Genomic DNA, 20,805 nt, shown 5'->3' on the forward strand with positions numbered 1-20,805 from the left:
GTGTGAACCTCACCTCTTACTTCATTGAGAAAACATAAGCCATTTGCTGAGAGCTCCCTCTTTTCCTTTTCTCATATCACTTAGAAATCTTCCCCCACAATTTCCTCCTTTGTGCCTGTTTCTAATAAAGAGGGGACCCTTCTCCATGCCAAGGCAAATCCCTCTGCATGTGTCCTTGATCCCATGTTCTCTCCATCTTCTCCAACAGATTACCCCACTGTATTATCTTCATTTTCTTTTTAATCTTTGATTTCTCCCTATTTACTCGAACTTGCCCTGCTGCCTACAAATGCACTTCTGTCATCTCTATCTTTAAAAATTCCCTTGCTTGATCCAACAACCTACACTAGTTATTATCCTCTAAGCTTCTTCCTCATCTAGGCTAACTCTCTTGAGAAAACCATCTACATTCAATACTTCTCCTTCCTCTCTTCTCACTCCTTCCCAGACCTTCTGCCTTCTGGCTCCTAGCCTTATTTTAAAGAAAACTACCTTCTCTGTAGTTTTGAATCTCTTAATTTCCAAATCTAATGGCCTTTTCCTCTTCTTTCTCCATGACCTTTCTGTAACCTTTGACTCTTGCTCATCATTTTCTCCTGGATACTCTCTTGTATGAGTTTTCATGATACCCTTCCCTCCTGGTGTGCCTCCTACCAGGACGACCGCTCCTTCTCACTCTTCTTTGTTGGATCTCCATCCAGATCATGCCCATTAACTGTGAGTATATCCAAAGACATTGCCCTGGGTTCCCTCCCCTTTTCTGTCTGCATTGTCTTGCTTGCTGATCTCCTCAATGCCTATGATTCAGTTTTCATCTCTAAGCTAATGATTCCCAGATTTGTATATATCCAAGTCTAACAACTTTCCTGAGCCATAGTCCTGCACCACCAATTGCCTTTTAGACATCTCATCTGGATGTGCCTACGTGTATCTCAAATTCAACATGTACCAAACAGACCTATTATCTTTTCCCCTAAAGTCTCCATTCTTCTCAACTTTCTTATTATTATCAAGGGTAGCACTATCACCCATCACCCAGAGAGAATGAGAACGAAGGACAAACCACAAACTGTGACTAACTTGAGCTGCCTGAATGGGGATTCAGGGGGCCAGTTCCAGTTGGGCAACTGAGCTCCTTCCCTCCCTTCCACTCTCCTCTCTTCTCTTCTCACTTACCTGAGGATGTTTTACCCAAAGGAAGGTAAATTTTGATGACCGAAAGCTATTTAGTTAACTTTGGGTTTACTGGCTAGATATCTTTCTTAAAGGCAAAACCCTAAACTCAATTTACTCTGGATCTCATGGAGTAGATAACAATAGGTCCTTACCCAGGCACCACTTAATGGTTATTTTTTTGGGCCTTCCTGACTCACAGGGAATGTAAATAGTAACTGTTTCTCATTTGGTCAGTAACCCTGAAGGTCTTCTCCTCTCAGTTTTTTTTTTTTGTTATTAAAGTAACCATCTTTTGACTCACTTCTTAAAGAGGCCTATTCACTGAATGGGCATGGTCTCACTCAGTGAGAACCTGAAAAGACCTTACCTTAAAAGGGCCAGAGTCTTCCATTGTATCCTTGATTGTCTGCAGTCATCCTGATAGATATCTGGCCACTAGATCCAGATGGCTCTGGAGGAGAAAGTGAAGCTGATGACTTTGCACAGCCCTCCTTCAAATCAAAGTCAATTGCAAGTCATGTCATCATCTCCCTGATGTCATGGTCCTCTTTGAGAAAGAGGTACAAACCACACATTTTTTTCAACTGTAAAACAGGGATAAATAAATAATCTATTTCTCAGAGTCGTTGTGAGAATCAAATAAGCTAATATTTATAGAGGACTTTAGAGTTCCTGACACATAGCAGGTTCTATGTAAAGACTTTTATTATTAACAAATATTAGTAGTCAATCAACAAGTATTTATTAAGTGTTTGCTCTACATTAGGCATTGTGCTAAGGCCTGGGGATACAAAGAAAGGCAAAAAACAAAACAGTCCCTGACCTCAAGGAGCTCCCATTCTTATGGGGGGAGTCAACATACAAACTACTATATACAGGATAAATTGGAGATAATACTCTGTTCTCTACAATTTCTTCCTTGCCCTCCCCTTTCAAGGACTGAAAGGACTTCTCTTCTGTAATCGATATGTTAACTCTGAAATGGAAAAGACGATGATAGATCATGGGGCCAATGACTTAGGCTGGCTACCCTATCTAGATAAATTGGGTTAAGATGGATTATTACTCTTAATCCATTTTCCTAAGAAATTGTCCTTTGCTTTTGTTATATCTACTTTTCCAAAGGGAAAAGTCTGATAAGAATGTGAGTCTAGAGAAAATATCATTTCTTGATATTTTCAGTTGACCTCGAAAGGTTTTAAATGTGCTTCCACAGTGTGATAATACTTGTACCATCTATCCCACCATTTTGAAGCCTGAAGATGTTAATGCTCTGTATGGATATGAGCTCTCAGTATTCACTGTATATTGGTACACAATACCATCCATATGCTTGAGGGATTCAAGATATCCATCTGTCACCAGCAGAGAGAAACAGTACAAAGTCTGAGTTTGAGAAAGAATATAGGCAGCCTGCTTCCCCTCCTATTGCTGGCTCAGTGCTGCTTGCACCTAAATCTCCCATACACCATCAGTCATTAGTATCCAGGTAGCGATTGCATTTAAACTTCTTGAATTTCAAGTTTCCACAGAAGGGATCCAAGTTCAGTCAATATTTTTTATATACTGACACTTAGAATCAAAGTATAGGGTTTTAGTTAAGCTGATACCAGATTATGTTCTTCTTTCACATAGGATGTAAGAGGGATGTGGACACCACTTTTATGATGCCTATCATAAAATTATCATTAAGCAGGTAGGGGGCAAAGTGAATGGAACTAAAGATCTGGAGTCTGGAATTTGAATTTGAATGCTATCTGAAACACTTAGTGAGTGTGAGCCTGAATGAGTCACTTAGCCTCTGTGTGACTCAGTTTCCTCATCTGTAAAATGGGGATAATCATAGCATCTACCTCTCTGGGTTGTTATGAGGGTCAAATGAGAAAACGTAAGTAAAGCGCTTTGCAACCTTAATGCATTCTATACGTTCCAGATATTATTATTCTTTTGTCTGTTTCATTTTTTGTTGTAATAGAGTTGCCTGTGTCCATAGCTGGGTGCCTTCAATGTATTTCACTCCCTCCTGCCTCAGAGACTTTGCTCATGTCTTTCCACCCATATGCATGGAATACCATCCCTCTTCCCCTCTACATTTCTATCACTTCTTGCTAAAATCCTTCCCATTCTTCAAGGACCCACCCAGCCAGCTTAAATGCCATCTTCTCTATGAAGACTTCCTAGGTTTTCTTGTCTTCTTATGAAATCTCATCATAGTTTAGCATCCAGGGGTGGGGAACTTGCAGCCTTCTAGGTCCTTTTGACAAATCCTTTTATTAAGGGGGGACAGGCTACCCACCCTTGGTTTAGACCCTTTCCCCCTGAAACTTATCTCACCTTCTTTGTGTTGTAGCAAATTATAATTTATACTCCTGCTTTTATAAAGGGGATCCAACTTTGGTCAATATTTGTCATCTGTTGGCACTTGGAAGCCATGTATGGGGTCTGATTTAAACTAACATCTGATTATTCCCTATGCTCTACCAAGCTCTGTGTTCCCTGAGGGCAGGGACCTTGCCTTATTCTTCTAGGTTCCATTCCCCTACACAGTCTCTTCTTCAGTTACTTAAATCTTTATTAAACAAATATGTCTTATCCTCTCAACTATTTAGTTTATCCATCTATCCATCCACTCATTCTGTCATGGCCCTCTTTTAGAACAAAGGACAGGCAATAAAAACAACATTCAACAGATATTTATTGAACAGCTGCAGTGTGCACAACACCATGCTAGTTGCTAGCTAGGCAATACAAAGCTGAGATTCCAGGTTTCTGTTTTCTTGGAGTCCACAGTCCATTAGTAGGGTAAGACACCCCTTAGGAAATTAGTACAATGCTTTGCTCATAGTATGCATACACCACGGTCAAAGAATTCATTACTTAGTTGGTTATCACCTAGCTGGAGATGAGCATTATTCTACTTAGCTAGGCTGGTTCTTGGACAATAGCTACTATCCATCCTAGGGCTCAACTAGAAACCTTTGCATCTTAGTAGAACTTCCCATAACTTGTGTTCCATTGCTCTAGCTTTCGAAGACTGGGTGTCACATTCTGCCATTTAAAACCCTTTACAAACTGGCAGCTAGGTAGTGCAGTGGGTGGGTGGGGCAGTGGTACAGTAGCTAGCATACTGGCCCTGGAGTCAGGATCTAGGCTCAAATTCAATCTGACACTAGCTATGTGATCCTGAGCAAGTTACAACACTGTTTGCTTCAGTTTTCTCATCTGTAAAATTTCTGGAGAAGGACGTGGCAAACCACTCAAGTATCTTTGCCAAGAAAACCCCAAATGAGGTCTCAAAGAGTTGGACACAACTAATTGATTAAATAACAAGGTTATTTTTGGGGGGCTCTGATAATTCTTGGTGGCTTCATGCAGCCAACGAGCTAGTTCCAGTAAGCTTCTTGCTGTCCCTTAGAGAAGCCGGTCCATCCCCTTTCTCTGGACCTCTGTGCTGTCTCTCACTCCTCGCTTCTGCCTCTTCTTTTCAGATGACTCAAATCCCACCCTCTGCAGGAGGTTTTCCCCCACCCTCCAGGCTGCTGGTGTCTCCTCCTCTGGGATTTCATTCCATCTCCTCACTATCTGTCTTCTGGTTCTTTACATGAGATCTCTCCCATTGGAATGGGAACTCCATAGAAAAGGGAGTTCCTACCTTTGTTTGTATCCTCTACCCTTAGCTAATGCCTAGTACACAGGAAGTGTGTAATAAGTGCCTGAGTACTGACTCTTGCCTCTGCCCCATGATGAGCATCATGGAGTCATAACCATTTGTTGAAGCCATGATGGTGTACCCTAGAACTATGAGTTGTCAGTGAATGTCAATGAATGCTAATCCGGCTTCCCTATTTCAGAAATGCTTGTCTCTCTGGCTCATCATATAGGACGCTGGACCTGGAGTTCAAATCCAGCCTCAGATGTTTCCTGGCTGGGTGACTTCACCCCTTTTCTGCCTCAGTTTCTTCAACTGTAACCTGGAGATGAGAACAGCACCTACATCCCAGGGCTGCTGCGAGGATCCGATGAGATTACATTTGTAGAGTGTTTTGTAAATTTCAAAGTCCCATACAAACTGCTATTATTATTATTGTTTCCAAGCAAAAGAAACGCTTAAAACAAAACAATGGGAGGAGTGACTGGGTGGACAGCCACCTTTCATGAGTCTTCCCCAGAGAAGATGGATAAAGAAGAGATTGTACCTGGAGCCTGTGCAAAAGGGACTTTGGGAGTGGGGTTAGGGGTGGGGTGCTGGGCGGAGAGTCTCCTGGGACAGAGCCATTCTCTGCTGGGGATGATGTTGGGGCAGGTGGGAGTGCTCCTAACAAGTGCTCCTCTGGAGGCCGGCTTTGCAGAGGAGCTGGAAGAGGGTCAAGGAAAGAGCCCTGGATTTGGGGTCTACATCTTAACTCTGGCTACCTCCCATGGCCAGGTCACCTAAGCTCCGTTTACTCCTCTGTGGAATAAGGGGACTTGTTGAATTGACTTGGATTGGGTGTGTGTGTGTGTGTGTCTCTGAAGTCCTTTCCAGCTTTGGCATCCCAAAGGCAAAGGATCCTTCCCAGTCTGGTGACTTTGGACAGGTCCCCTTTTGGAAAACAAGAGGCTTTGACTGGCTGATTTGCAAGGTCTAGCTCTCTCAGTTGGTATTTCTGAGGATGTTTAGGGGTCGCTTTACAAGGAGGAGACTCCACCTAGACAGGATATGGGGAAGACAGGTAAACTAGGGCAGCCTCCTGGAACCTTTCTCTTTAAAGGCCAGGTGTAAAGCACAACGGACTACAGCTCCCAGCATGCCTCGCTCCAAAGACTACTCCCCCTACAACTTTTAACCTCTGGGGAAACTACGTATCCCAAAATGCAACGCGCAAGCGTTCGTTCCTCCACCCTCCCTCGCCCGAGGCTGCGTTGCATAATGGGAAATGTAGTCCGGAGATGGGGGGCAGTCAAAAGGAGGTATTTGTAATGGGGTAGCTCGGGAGTGGGGATGGCCCTCATGACTTCAAGAGAAGAGAAAGCGGGGAATCCAGACTGTCACTTTGATCTCTTGAATGGGGGACCTCTGAGCTGTGTTACTCTCGAAAGAAGGGAGGGGAGAAAAATCCTATGGGTGCAAAAGAAATTCCCGCCTGTGGGCATTTTATTCTCCCCACGTCCCCCTCGGCTCCCTTCCTCTTCATTTATTGTTGCTCAGGGATGCAACGCCGCGATCCTATTGGTCAAAGCTCTCGAGAGCAGGCGGGATGTTCGAGAAGCCTCAAATCGAAGCATAGACATACTCTCATTGGCCCGATTCACGAGCGCAGGCGCGAGCGGCCTGACTCCAGCTCCCGAGGGACCGGTGAGCGGCCATTGGCCAAGGCCCGCGAAAGATTAGTTTGGATTGGTGGTTGATAGAAAGAGCCGGGCTTCTTCCTTACTTTCCTCGAGTGATAGCATGTGATTGGTTTAAATCCGCGGTCCCGGATCACTGATTGGATAGAAGTCACAGGTCTGGAATCGTGATTGGTCCAGTTCCAGGACCTCCCGCCCCGAGCAGGCAGCGAATGGTGAAATGGAAACGGGGAGGGGAAAGGCCGCGACGTGAGCGCGCGACCTCCGGCGCCATTTTGTCGAGAAACAAGCGGAGTTAACCGAAGAAGAGAGAGAGGGAGAGAGAGGAAAGAGAGAGAGAGGAAAGAGAGAGAGAGAGAGAGAGAGAGAGAGAGAGAGAAAGGGAGTGAGCGAGAGGGAGAGAGGAGAGAGGAGAGAGAAGAGAGAGCGAGCGAGAGAGAGAAAGAGAGAGAGAGAGGAGGGGGAGGAGGGACGAGGAGAGGGAGAGCCCGGGACCCAGGAGCCTGCCTGTGTCCAGCGCCCCCGGAGCCGCCTGAGGTGAGCCCGGCCGTAGGGGGGGCCCGGAGAGTCGCCCGCAGCGTCAGCTCCGGAACGCGGACGCGGGCTGGGGGAGGGGAGCGAGGTGTGGGGGGGGGCGTCCCGTGGCCATCGGAGGCGCCTCTTCCCGGGCCGCGGAGGGAGGCGGGTGGGGAGGGGAGGGCCCGGGACCCGGCCCGCTCCTCCCCCGCTCGGGGACCGGCGGGAAGGCCCCGGGGCTGGAGAGCCGGGGGGCCGAGGCCTGGGCCGGGCCGCGCCGCCGCCCCGCCGCGCCGCGCACGCTGTCAGCGCCGGGGGCCCCGTGGGGCCGGCTTCCCCTGGAGAGGAGGGCGGCCCCCAGCTGGTTCTCCGCGACAGCCGCGCGTCCCCACGTCCACGCGCGCGCGGACGCGCACTCACACAAACACACACAAACACACTCACACGTGCCGCCCCCTGCGGGCGGGACACTTGTAGGCCTCGGTGCGGCCGGAGCCTCCCCTGGACGCGGCTCCGAGGGGACGGCGCTCCCCAAAGGGCCTACTGGGTGCCAGTGCCTGAGGCCGCCCCCAGCCCTTGCTCCTTAGCAGCCAAGTCCCCTGGCACCAAGTGCCTGCTGTGTGCCAGCCCTTCCGGTCTCTGCCTGGACTTCGCCTTTGGTAGTAGAGAAAGCAGCCAGCGCTTAGTGAGGGCCCGGCCGTCAGGTCCGCCTACTGTGTGCCAGGCCCGGGGAACAGGAGGAAAAGCAGAAAGGGGAAACAAAACTGCTTGTCATCGATCGGAGGGAAAAGGAGCCTCAACCCCATTGCTGGGGAGCTCCCCCCCGTTCTTGTAATAAGTGAACCAGGGAAGGGGAGTCTCAGAACCCCCGGGACCCTCTCCCCTTGGGTCTGAGTGACAGCCCCTTTTCTCTGCTTACGGAGACGTCCTTAGGCTGCTGGAGAAACGTTGGATACTTTGGTTACAGTGAGTGAGGATACAAAAACTTAGAACATTAAAACTGACAGTTTTTGTGATTCGGGTGAGAATTATTTATCTTGCAAAGACTTAGCAGAGGGTTAATGTTACTGTTAATGGCTCCCCTTTCCGGAGACTGGTACTTGTTACATTGTTTTTCTGAGAGAATGAAACTACTTCTTTGCAGCTCCAGGAGGCTTTAGACCTTTGTGGAGTATCTCAGCTCTAACGCAAGCATTTTGGTAAAACTGACTTGAACATGCAGGCCTTTTGGCAACAACGTTTTGGGTCCTAGACTCTTCAGAAGAAGTTTAATAAGCTTTAGGCACCACGGTGGAACCATCTGCAAGGGGTAGCTCAAGTTGTTGTCTTCACTCCCAACCTTTCAGCTTCAGATAGAAGACCTTGAATTTTTTCAGCATCTTGAAAATGCCAAATCTTCTGTTATTTAAGATATAATTTAAATGAAGTGGCCCCTTAACTTCCTCCCTCCCCCCAATATCCTTGACTAAATTTAAAAATATAGTCTTTTTCTCTAAGGTAATCACAGTTTTTTTAAGCCAGATACTGAGTTGTGGATCTTATTGCCTAGTTTTATACTTCCTAAAATTTGTGACCTCCCAGAATTCAGACAAGGTGTCATTCTGTAAGGAAGTCAGGAAATTTGTAGCATTCTTTCCAAAAGAGGGAAATTTATTTGGTAGAATATCAGTAGTATGCTTTTAGGCAACTTTTTTTTTAAAAACAAAACTGAGCATTTAAAAATATTTGCACTTCTGGAAGTAAAAAGTGGTATGCTGCCATTTTAAAATGGCCTCTTCAGGAATTTAGTTTATTTTTTATCGTAATAGAATAAAATGTGATTTTTCAGGAATCCTTAAAAAATGTATTGACTGATGTACTGACATTCTAAATTTCTTCATTTACTATGCATTCCTGACCTTATTCTAAGTCCTCAAACTAGTCTGAAGTTCTTGCTGGGAAACTTCAAAATGGCATCCTATTGAGACATCAATCTCAGCTATGGAGATAGAAAAACCAGTAATGCTCTTTCTGCTTAAATCTTGAATCTGAGGTTAACTTTTAAAAAGCAAAGGTTAAGGATAAAAGTGATAGAGGCGCTTTTTTTTAAAATTTGCATGGTCTCAAGTGTGCCTCATATTTTAAAGTAAAACCAAATAAACTGAATTTGACCTTTGAACAATGTTCTGTGTAAGTAAGCTTGTAATTATAAGTAGACTTCTAAGGATTTTTGAGCAAATTGCTGCAATTGAAGAAAAGCAGGAATGTGAGGAAGTTTTATTATGACTATAATATAGTTACTGCTTAAAACTAGAGTAAATATTTCTGGGTTCTTTCAGTGCTTGTCATAGTTACTAAAAGACTCCTAAAATGTTAAATGGATCTATAACAAGTTGCAGGAAAGTTTTTTTAGTGTTAGAATTTCTAACTGAAATTTACCCATGTATTCTCAGTTTTTACTTTTTGCAGCATTTACATCTGCACAGATGTATTTAGGAAGGCCTCACAGCTAAACATTTTCTGTCATCCAGACAACTAATTTAGTTGTAGGTTAGTAAGTTATTATTTGTAAGTTGGTAAGGATGTAGTGGGTATGGGAAAAGGCTATTGGAAACGCTTAAGCCAATAGAAGAGGTGTGAGCTTTGGATCAAGATAGACAGTTGGTAGTTTTGAGATGCAATGCTACCTTAAATTTAACTTAATTTTCATTGTTTTTGTGGTTTAAAATATGCTTTTAAATTTGTTTGCTTTAATTTATATATGCATGTGTGTATATGTATATGTATACATACACACTCATACACATATATACATAGGCACCTGAGGCAAGAATAGGAGCCATTACCATGCAGAGTGACTAGTCCATATGTTATTGGTACTTTATACCTAAAATAATTTTTGCCAGGTACTTTAGCTTGTTTTGGAATATTAACACACCTGTAACTTTTATATTGCTTTATAAATGAGTTTCTCAGAAAAAGATTCCCACCCCCAGAGTCTTTTTATCATTTCCTTAGGAGCAGATTGGTATTAAATTGTATTGCGCTCAGCCTTTATTACTGAACATGGATCTGTGAGTACTTCTTTTTATAGTGCAGATTGAAGCCCTTTCCTGCCTCCACTTTCTTAGCCTGTGTAACTCTTATCCCTGTGCTCTGGTAAATCCTTCAAGAGAGGTTGAGCTGATGTGCTAGGTGCCTTCCTGTAGGTCCTTTGACCCTCTTGGGTTGGTTCGATTGGTTATTCCTCAGTTTTTGCTTCTCTTCGTACCCCACTTCTTGGCACAATGCCTCCTACATTACTAAAGTGCTTCATGATTTCTTGTGGATTGATTGATCTGTGTCTTCTTTTCCAGTCAGTGCTGTGACACCCTTTACAATTTACACTAATGCTCCCCCAGGATTCTCTAGTAAAATGGTGCTACTTACCTTCTTCATATGCCCCCTCTCAATTACTCTTTGAATGACCTGCAACTTTAATACTTTTAAGATAGTGATCTAAAAGCATGAAATTGTATAGCATCACTGGAAGTTTATTGACAAAAAGATGGGCCTTTGTTTCAGGAGAAGCTTGGGTTCTTTTAAGTTGTTTGCAGGTTCCCTGTTACAATCCTGCTTATCTTTCTTCTCTTTATTTCTTCATTTTTAGTATAGAACGTTTGTCCCAGAGGTATATGCATTATAATCTGTCCAGTATATATCCGTCATCTATGTGTTTTTTTCTTGTGTTGATAGAACTCTGAGCCATTATGGATCTTAGAGGCTTTGAAATGTTCTGGAGCTTGGTATCACCAGCACAATGTGATTTTGCAGACAAACCAGTTGTATCTTCCCTTTATATAGAATGCACTTCAATTTGAACTCTGCTGGGTATTAGCTGGGTCTCTGTGGTGTTTTATGTTCATTCCTTGAAATGCTGTTCTTGACTAATTTCTTGAACCTTGTCTCTCTCCTTTCTTCATTTAATCTCACTGGGCCTAAGTTTCTTTATCTGTAAAGGGAGAGGTTATACTAGATAACCTCCCTAACTCTGATACTGTTGTTAGTCCTTCATTCTGGAAGAGGATCAATGACTTGGGGGTGGGGGGGTGGGAGTGATGTTTTGACTTAGGTGTGAATTGGATGTAAGTGAGGCAGAACTTTGCTAAGCTCTCAGCCTTGCCCTGTCCTCCAGAGTCCAGCGGCAAGACAAAAGTCCAGGTGACTAGGGGTGATCCAGTTGGAAGTGGGTGATACTATGATCCTTCCCAGTATATTGTTCAAGGTACCATTTTTAAAACTGCTGTCACCCTACTTTATGCCATTGTTGTTCTCTGCTCTTCTTTTACTCAGTCCCTCAATAGCCTCTTAACTAGTCCTTGTACAGAAAAGGACAATAAGGTGGCGCAGTGGATATAGCATTGGCTCTGGAGTTAGAAATTCAGACTCAGGCACTTAACTACTTGAGTGTTCACTTGATCTCTGTCTCAGTTTCCTCAACTGTAAAATGGGGATGTTCATAGCACTTACTGGGTTGTGTGAGGATGAATGGATTAATATTTGCAAAGCTCCTACCTAAGTGTCTGGCACATAGGAGGTGCTGTATAAATGCTAGCTGTTGTTAGTCATTGCATAAAAACAAGGTTCGATACTTGGTTCCATCACAATATGTCCTAGTTACTTGTCTCCACTTTTCTCCCTTTTTGGATCATGGTATTCTGCTTACATAATCTTCAGGGGCTTTCTGTTGCTTAACACATACATATAGCCCAAATTCTTTCTTGGTTTTAGACCAGATGTTCTTAACCCTTTTTTGCGTGCGTTTTGGACCCCATTGACTGTCTGGTGAAATCTGTGAACTCCTCAGAATAATGTTTTTAGATGGATACAGTAAAATACATAGGTTTATGAAGAAAACCAATTATGTTGAAATAGAAAATATTTTTTAAAAATGGAGTCTGGGTTAAGAACCCCTGCAGTAGAAGTCCTACAAATCCGTGCTGACCCTGATTGTAGGTTTATCTCACTACTTCCTGTCACACTCTGCTTTAACCAAATTGTCCTTGTTCATATTGTTTTTTCTGCCTCCCATATTCTGCCCACCTGTTGAAATTGCACTCACCTTTCAAGGACCAGCTCAAATACAACTTCCATGACAAACCTTTCTTGTTCCTTGTCTCTTTCAAGCTGGACATCAGCTCTCCCTGTGTTCCTGTAGCATTTTGCTTGTATCTTTTGGCCCAGCCTGTGTTCTGTTGTATTGAGTTCAGTTCACAAGCCCTCTCACTGACCTCCTTGAAGACAGATTCTCTTTTCCTTTTTCTGTGCCCACAGAGGTAATATAGAAATGAACTTTACTTCCCCTGAACGTTTTATTCTGCCTGTAGATAGCTTATCCCCCCTCCACTAGCCGGTGACTTCAGGTGGTAAACTCTCGGATGAAGAGCTCAGATATTTGTTGGATATCATTCTGTTTTGGTGGGAATGATGTTCTTTAGTAGGAATCAATGCATTTTAGTATTACCTGTTTATGAATGGCTTTTCTTTCCCTCCCATTGTGGTGTTGTAAATTCACTGATGGCTTTTCAAAAAGTCTGAATCTGGAAGTTAAAGTGGGAGCATTGACTTTGTACAAGTTGAAAGTAAGAATTAAAGACTTGAGTTGTTGAATGGTCACAAAACTGATCATAAGACAATTTGTCCAGGTTTGCACCTAGACAAGAACACATTTATCATCACTAACTAAACAATTTGGAGTATAGTGTAGTGGGATCGTTAACTTGTGTGTCCAAAGCAAGTTTTGAAGATGATGCCTTTATGTTGCTGTGCACCATAATACCTGTAACCATAATTGTAACACATGCAGCTAACCACACAGTGAATCCTTCCATATACCACGGAGAGTAAATTATCTGGCATTGTGCGCATTCTTAAAATAAGAATTATCTCTGTTATTTCCCTTTTTGAGTTCTACTGTAGTCTCTGACCTGGTGCTATCCCATGTCCTGACTTGTCCTAGAGAAGTTCACAAACATGCTAATGTATGAAAAGGCATTCTCTTAAGATGAGTATGAACATTTAATGCTTAATTTTGTTGTAATTTGTGACTTATCTAAGAAAGGAAGTAGGTTAAGATAGAAAAGCTATTTAAGGGAGAAAGGATTGCATTAGAATAGTAGTAATGTAAGTAAGTAAGTAACGTAAGAAGTCACTAGTGTTTGCTTGGAGTATCAATTCTAATCTGGGCCTCCTGACTTGGTGTTATTTTCTGTTGTTCTGTCTTCTCTATGTGGATTTCTAGGGTGACCACTTTTTTTTAATAATTGAAGAACACTCTACAGTTATTGACTTCTTACAATCTTATATGTATTACGTTGTTGAAAAATCTAGCTTAAAAAGTAGATTTTGGAAAACATGGTATTTAGATATCCATTTGAAAGTTGTAGTGAGGTGTTGGAGGTTAGAATTGTTCCAGTCTCTCCCCTCCACCCTCACCCTCCATCTTAGAATCAGGCTTCTTAACCTTCCTGGCATCCTCTTATTTCTTAATCTTTTTAAAGTGTGAGGGGACTTAAGTAAATTAGCCACTCTGCTAAATAAAACTGACTCCTAAACTCCCATTTATTATTGCAGATACACTGATAAGCCTTTTAGTCTGGCTTAGTTGTCTGCAGCAACTGAAAGGTTAAGTCACTTGCTGACTCACTTAGCCATATGTCTGAGGCAGGACTTGAACCCAGGTCTTGACTCTGAGGCCACCTGTATCTACTGTGTCACCCTGCTGTGTGTTGTGCAAAATATGTTAAGATTCACATAGCACTACTAGATTGAGTAATTTTCCATCCAGTTGTATAATCTGGCTTGGTGTTAGTAGAGCTTGAAATTAAAAATAAAATACTGGTTTGTATTTTTAGTTGAGCAAAACGAAATGCTCAAAGTGGCATATTTCTCTATGCTGTATAAAACCATTTCTTGATTATTCTTTAATGGCATATTCGTGGAAAATTCTTAATTTCAAACTTGACATTCCTACAGTTAAGCATGTTTATTCTTTATAGCTCTTTCCCCCTTCTAGGAAAAAATATAAGCTATTCAGTGCTTTTCACATATGAACATAAATTATTTTGGCCAACCATGTTTGAGTTATTCATAGTTATCCCTCCATTAGTAATGGAAAGTTATATATAGGAACCACTTTGATAGCCATTATGCATTTAAAAGAAAAAAAAAAGGAATGGAAACTGAGGGTTGGAGTGATTTTTTTTTTTTTAAAGTAGTTATGTGTGGGGCTAAAAAGAAAGCTGAAAGTGTCACAGTTGTACCGTTAAGATGACTATCAAAGGAGTCATTCTAATTTTTTTTTAAAGCTACCGTGTAGTATAATTTTTATTTTTAAAGGAGTAACTTGTTTTACACATTTCTAGGATTTTAGATAAAGAACTTTTCTAAGTAGTCAAACTTGACTCCTCAATATCTTACATCTGTCCCCCTTTCTTACAGCATAACCTCTGTAGTCTACATTTTCATCATCCCTGGACTATATCTTCTTAATTAATCTTCCAATATCCAGTGCTTTCCCCTCTTTAGTCTCCATACAACTACCACATTGTTTTTCTAAATCACAGGTCTGATCCTGTCACTCATCTGCTCAAGAAGCTTCTGTGGTGCCCTGTTTCCTCTGTGATAAAATAACATACTATTGGCTTTTAAAACCCTTCACAGTCTGGCTCTAGCCTCATTTTCAGACTTGATTACACATTTATATCTCCTTCCAATCTCTCCACTCTCCCAGACACACGTGCGCATGCACACACACTGAGGCATACAGCACCAGACAAGCTAGCTTGCTTGATCCTCTTTGTATAAGTTGTTCCCTCTCTTTTCCCATGCCTGGAATACTTTCCCTTGTTCCACTCCTCCCCCAAGTCACTGTGTATTTATTTTGTATATGTCTTATCTGAATGTGTATCTTACCAATTGTTTGGTTATCCTTGATCTGGTCTTTTCCCACCCCAGCTCCAAAAGTGAGGAAGAGAAGAGAGATCCATTTCCTTGGTATTAGCACATGTGATTTGTGAGAGTTAAAAGCTTTATGAACTTTATATACCCTAATTAGTTGTACATGAAACTTGTGAGTGAAAAATCAGAAAATAGCCAGGATGGGGGGGGGGGGGGCGCATGAGGGGTGGGGAGCAGGGTAGGAAGAGAGTTGAATAAAGGTGTAAGGCCAACTAGATTTTGGCCTAACCAAGGGAGTCACAAATTGCTGTGACTGTTAAATGTTGTAATGAACTAAAGATATGTGTGGTCTTGAGGCTAAAGGTTAACAATGATCTCTGCAACAACCTTATGACACATAGTACCAAATACCCCTCTTCACCTAACTAATGTAATTGTTGCTTCTGGTTAAGGAAATATTTTTTCAGAGGTTTGGTCAGTCATTTCAGTTATTTCTGACTCTTTGTGACCCCATTTAGGGTTTTCTTGGTTAAGATACTGGAGTAGTTTGCCTTTTTCTTCTCCAGCTCATTTTACATATGAGGAAAAGAGACTTGTCCACGGTCATGCGGCTAGTTAATAACTGAGGTCATATTTGAACTCAGTCCTTCCTGACTCCAGCTAGGTGGTGCCGTGGCTTGAATGTGGGGCCTGGAGTCAAGCTCTATCCACTGTGCCATCTAGCTGAGTTTCTTGGAGGTTGCATCCAAGTATGGTTCGGGAAGTCCTAAGATGCAGTTGGCAGCTGTCCCTTCAATAAAATACATAGTCTGTAAAGACATGTTGAGCATTTCAGATGTATTTTAATCTGGCATGATATAAATTTTATTTATGCAAATAGGATTCATTGACTTGATTGTTCTTGTTGAAGCAGTTATTTTCAGATTATCCTGTATCAAATCAATTCTGAAACCATAATGTCAAAGTTGAAGGATAACAGTCGATGTTTTAAAAGGGTTATTATTGTTTTTAATGCCTGTACTGACTGGGTGGCTGAGTAAGGGGATACTTTTTAAAAACAGGTAAAGCTTCTTGAAAACCTCTTTCTGCGTGATTGATTGCAGTGTCATACTTTTGTTGCCATTTGACTTCCCTGCCTCTACCCTATGTTGAAAATATCTCTAGTCACCAGTGAGTTCCTAATCCCTGAGTCTAATGACTGTCTTCAGATTTCTTCCTGATTTCTCTATAACTTTTGACACTGTTAATTATCCCCCTCTCTGAACAGTCTCCTCTCATTCTTTGGCTTCAGACGCATTATCCTTTTGGTTTTCCTCCTATCTCTCTCCACTTCTCATCTTTTTTAGGCCTTTTGTTCCATTCCATTGATCATGTCAGTAGCTCCCATAACTTATTTATAATTTATATATAGTTGATTGCTAAAACTTTATTTTCAGTCTAACTTCTTTTCTCCAGATGGATTTATCCAACTGCCTGCATAACAAATCTTTGAATGTCCAAATGTCCCATCAAATTCACCATACTATTCCTACTCTGAGTCTTACTACTTCTGTACTGACACTCATTTTCTTATGTTTAAAGTTTTGGTGTGATCCTTCTCATAAACAGCTTGGGTTCTATTTCTTTTTATTCTGTTCTCTTTGTGTTATTTTTCTTTCTTGTATTCCCACTCTTAGTACCTTCCTTTACTGGCTTTACTTGGCTTCTGATAGGTCTTCCTGCCTCTTCAGCTAATTTCTTCCTCACACCCCATTGTACTAATCTTCCAAATTTAATTTCTAGTTACTTTGATGAAATATCTTCCGTGATTCCCTTTGGCTTAACAGGTTAAAAAGTTCATTCAAGGCCCATGTCAATGTGAAGCCAACTCTTTAATACATTTATGAATTATGATTGTAAATGTCATTTTCTATTAGACTAAGCTTCTTTAGGGTAGGGTTTGTCTTATTGAAACTTTGCATTTCTCCCGGTACAATGCAGGTACTTAATACTTGTTCTTTGAATTAAATTGAGTAATAGTGAAAAAATAGCTTTGATAGCATAACATGGGGACACCTAGGTAGGTGGTACAATGGATAGAGGGATGGGCCCTGGCATCAGAAAGACTCATCTTTCTGAGTTCAAATGTGACCTGAGACACTGTGTGCCTCTGGACAAGTCCCTTTTAATCCTGTTTGCATCAGTTTCCTCATCTGTAAAATAAGCTGGAGAAGGAAATGGCAAAATCACTCTGGTATCTCCTAAGAAAACCCCAAAATGGGGTCATGAAGAGTCAAACATGACTGAACAATAAAACATAACATGAATCCTTCCTTCCTTTTTTCCTGCTATCTGGAAGTAATCTATTACTCTCTTGAGCTAGTACTTTTCCCTTTCTCATACTTTCCATTCTATATTATATTTGTGGACATAGCTTACATTTTCTGCTAGATTGTGAGCTCACTGAGGACAGGATGCATACTTTAGTACCTTGTACACAATTAAGTTGCAAAAATTAGGATGAGTCTACCTCAGTGTAAGGAGTCTGTTTCCTTGTCCCATTTTACAAGTCTGTGTTTTAGATCCAGTGAATTATATTAAAAGAGAAATTCTATATAATAGGTTTCACAAGTCTCTGTCCATTTAGTAAGGAAACATTGAGTATCTGCATGCTATTTTTCTTTTTCAAAGTTTAAATTTATTTACTTAGTTTTAGTTTTCAACATTCATTTCCACAAGATTTTGACTTCCAAATTTTCTCCTCATTCTTTCCCCACCTCTCCACCCCAGATGGCATGCATTCAGATTTACCTCTTTCCTCCAGTCTGCCCTTCCCTTTTATCATCCCCTCATCTTATGACATGGTATTTCTTTATATAATAACTGTATTTTAACACCTGTAAAGTGGATGCTTTAAGAATGACATTTCATTCAGAAATCTTGAACTGATGATTTAAAAAACTTTTGTAAGAATATTTATTATCTGTAGATAAGCTATCAAAGCATTTTCCTAGTGGGAAATTGAGAGGTGTATTAGAGAGAGCTGACAAACCCAAGACAATTTTAATTTGTAGGAGATGGCAAAATATACTCCTTTGGCTGGGAGAGATCTGAATTTAATAATGTTGGACACTGTTACAGGAATCTTGTCCAGGTGGTTTCTTTGGCCTATCATAGTCTTTGCTTTGAAGTGGCTTGGAGCTTGAGGTATTATTAGGTTGAAATTTCATGGGCCCACTCTGCTCCAAAAGAATAGGTCCCTTTGAGACAATATAAACCTTAAAGCATAAGTGCATTACTTTGAACTGCTGCCATAAGCCTATCTTCGTATAGATGTGGCAATTTACAAAGCATACTGTGGTGCACATTGGTTTTCTGTTCATATCCTTGTGAATTCTGGAATCTGAAATATATTCCTTCTCTACTTATTTAAAATAATTTAATATGAGGTTCCCATAGAAATATCGTGCCACACAGTAGTTAAGTTTTTACTAGCACAGTGCTCTATCCAGACTTTTGTGAACTGCTCTAAGAATTTAACCACCATGTGTAATGTTTCTAGAGATACGTGTCTTTGAAGTTTTGCAGTGGACCTAAAACCAATTTCTGAGGAAGCCTGTGTTGGTATTGCTAACTTATAATACTGATATTTTATATTAGGATATCTTACTGCATTCCAGTTAAGAGGTAGCTAGAAACACAGCAGTATTTATTCCCTTAGGGTGCAATGCTTTGTACACCACCCTGCATTTATCCTTGAGCTTCTCTCTCCCTATTTCTACTCTTTACTCTGTGTAAACAAACATTTGCTTTGTGTCCGCTGAACAATGTACTCTTTCTGATGCAGCAGTAGGCTTCTATTATAGAGGTTGGGGATTCTTCAGAATGTTTGAAGGGATTTTTAGTAATCATCTCCTCCCTCCCAACTTCTCATCTTACCAATAAAGAAACTGAGACCTAGAGTGTTCTGGTGACTTGTCCAAGGTTAAACTGTTATTTATTGACAGAACTAGGTCTAAAACTCAAGTTCTGCACTGCTTTGTCTGCATTTCTGAGTCAGCACTGGAGAAGACTGTCCCCATCAAAGTAATTAAAACTGGATTCTACCTTTTAGTCTTTGAACTAGTTATACAGAGTAGTGTGTAAAACAAAAGCAGTAAAGACATGCCAAGTACTGTGGAAACAGAGGGAATGGGTTAAGTGAATTCTACTTAGAACTTGGGCAGCCCTGTACAGGCAGTCTCTGTAATGCCTTCAAGTTCTGGAATTCAACTGATGAGCTTGCTTTGATTTTAGCTGTTTTGCTTTTTTCTACACAGTTAGAAGGAATGTGATTCTAATGGTTTTGACTTGCTGTTCAAACAGATATTTTACTGTCTTACATACAACTTTAAAGGAAACAGCAGTCAGAACTATCTGACTCTCTTAGGAAATATTTTGGTAGCCAAGTGAATTAAATTGTGTATTCTTTGCAAGCTATTAGTTTTGCAAGGTTGAAAAGAAGCTTAAGTAAAAGTGGGATAAATGGGTCTCTTTTTTTGCCTCTGACAGATTGGAATAAATATTTTCCTGTTACATGTAAATTGTAGTAAAAATGAGTTAACTTGTTAACATAGAGGAAAACAGTAATATTGGTGAATGGTAGGACATTATTTGGTAGAATGCTGGAATCATTACCATCATTCAATGGTATTTTAAATTGCTTATGCCTCAGCTGAGTCCAAAGTGCTTAACACTAGTAAAACCATACTAGACATTGTACGTTCTGTCTTCATCCCCATCTTTTTCTTTTGCCTAGGTGTATGAATTTAAATACTATTTAAGTGCCAAGCACAGTACATGGGATATTATTGTTTATCCTTTGTTCTGGAAGAGGACCATGACATTGGGGAGGCCATGCCATGCCATGCCAGTGAATTGGGTTTAAGTGAGGGAGGGCTATGCAAAGTTACCAGCCTCACTTTCTTTGGAGCCATCTGGGTTCAGTGGCCAGATATAGATCAGAACATTTGATAAGGATATACATAGAAAGGAAAACCTTTCCTACCCCTGCGAGCTTAAATTTTAAGAATGGGATCGTACACATAGAGGGGTAAGTGGGACCCAGGGGAAAGGCTTTTTGGTTCATTTTATAGGGATGGTGAATGGAGTCATGGGGTAGGAGATTGATATACCATTAGGTGGAGCAATTTGGGAACAGCAATTTCTCTGATCCTGATTCTGGAACTGGAAAGGGGCTGAGGAAACATCGGCAGCTCGCTTGTGAGGAGATTTTTTTTTAAAGTTTTTTTTTGTGGGCTTTTATTTCTAAAAAAAATTAGGTATCATTTGGAATTTTGAATCTCTTTCAGGTGCCATGTTTCAGAACAGAATAAGATCCTTGGTAAAGAAGAACTGAAGAAATTCTACAGAAATCAGATATAGGCTGATTACAAGAAAGAATTAACCTGTCTCTGAGGTGACTAAAGGGGAATAATGGTGATTTTGCGCCGGGCTCGGCCGCCTGCTTCCGCCCCAACCAGCAATGAATCTTGACTCGCTCTCGCTGGCCTTGTCTCAAATCAGCTACCTGGTGGACAATTTAACCAAGAAAAACTACCGAGCCAGCCAGCAGGAAATACAGCATGTGAGTAAACCCACCAGAGAATGTGCCATTTGATAAATGAGGGGGAAGCTGACAAGCTCTTTGGGTTTGCTTACTTCACTGTTCTTATGTGTCATAGGATAATACTGCCAGGTTTTCCCCTAGTTTGCTAACTTACAATTCAGATTGTCTGAGAATTCAGTGATTCAATCTCCTTTTGGTTTCAAGGGCCCATCTGCTCCTTTGATTTTAATAGCAGTTTACTTACTCTTAGTGAATGTTCAATCATAAATTGTTTTTAAGGG

General features: G+C 41.4%; 1 protein-coding gene across 9 annotated transcripts in view; it reads left to right on the forward strand.

Moving 5' to 3' along the window:
* The first annotated feature begins 6,578 nt into the window (after window positions 1-6,578).
* Window positions 6,579-20,805, forward strand: part of CNOT1 (CCR4-NOT transcription complex subunit 1) — a 103,879-nt gene continuing 89,652 nt past the window's right edge. For all 9 annotated transcript variants that reach the window (XM_072636622.1, XM_072636627.1, XM_072636624.1 and 6 more), the window contains exons 1-2: window positions 6,579-7,041; window positions 20,268-20,542. In XM_072636622.1, the coding sequence (XP_072492723.1) occupies window positions 20,441-20,542 (102 nt within the window). In that variant the 5' untranslated portion in view covers window positions 6,579-7,041; window positions 20,268-20,440. The remainder of the gene's footprint in view (window positions 7,042-20,267; window positions 20,543-20,805) is intronic.

Source organism: Notamacropus eugenii, chromosome 1 (assembly GCF_028372415.1).
Source record: "Notamacropus eugenii isolate mMacEug1 chromosome 1, mMacEug1.pri_v2, whole genome shotgun sequence".
NCBI classification, from domain to species: Eukaryota; Metazoa; Chordata; class Mammalia; order Diprotodontia; family Macropodidae; genus Notamacropus; species Notamacropus eugenii.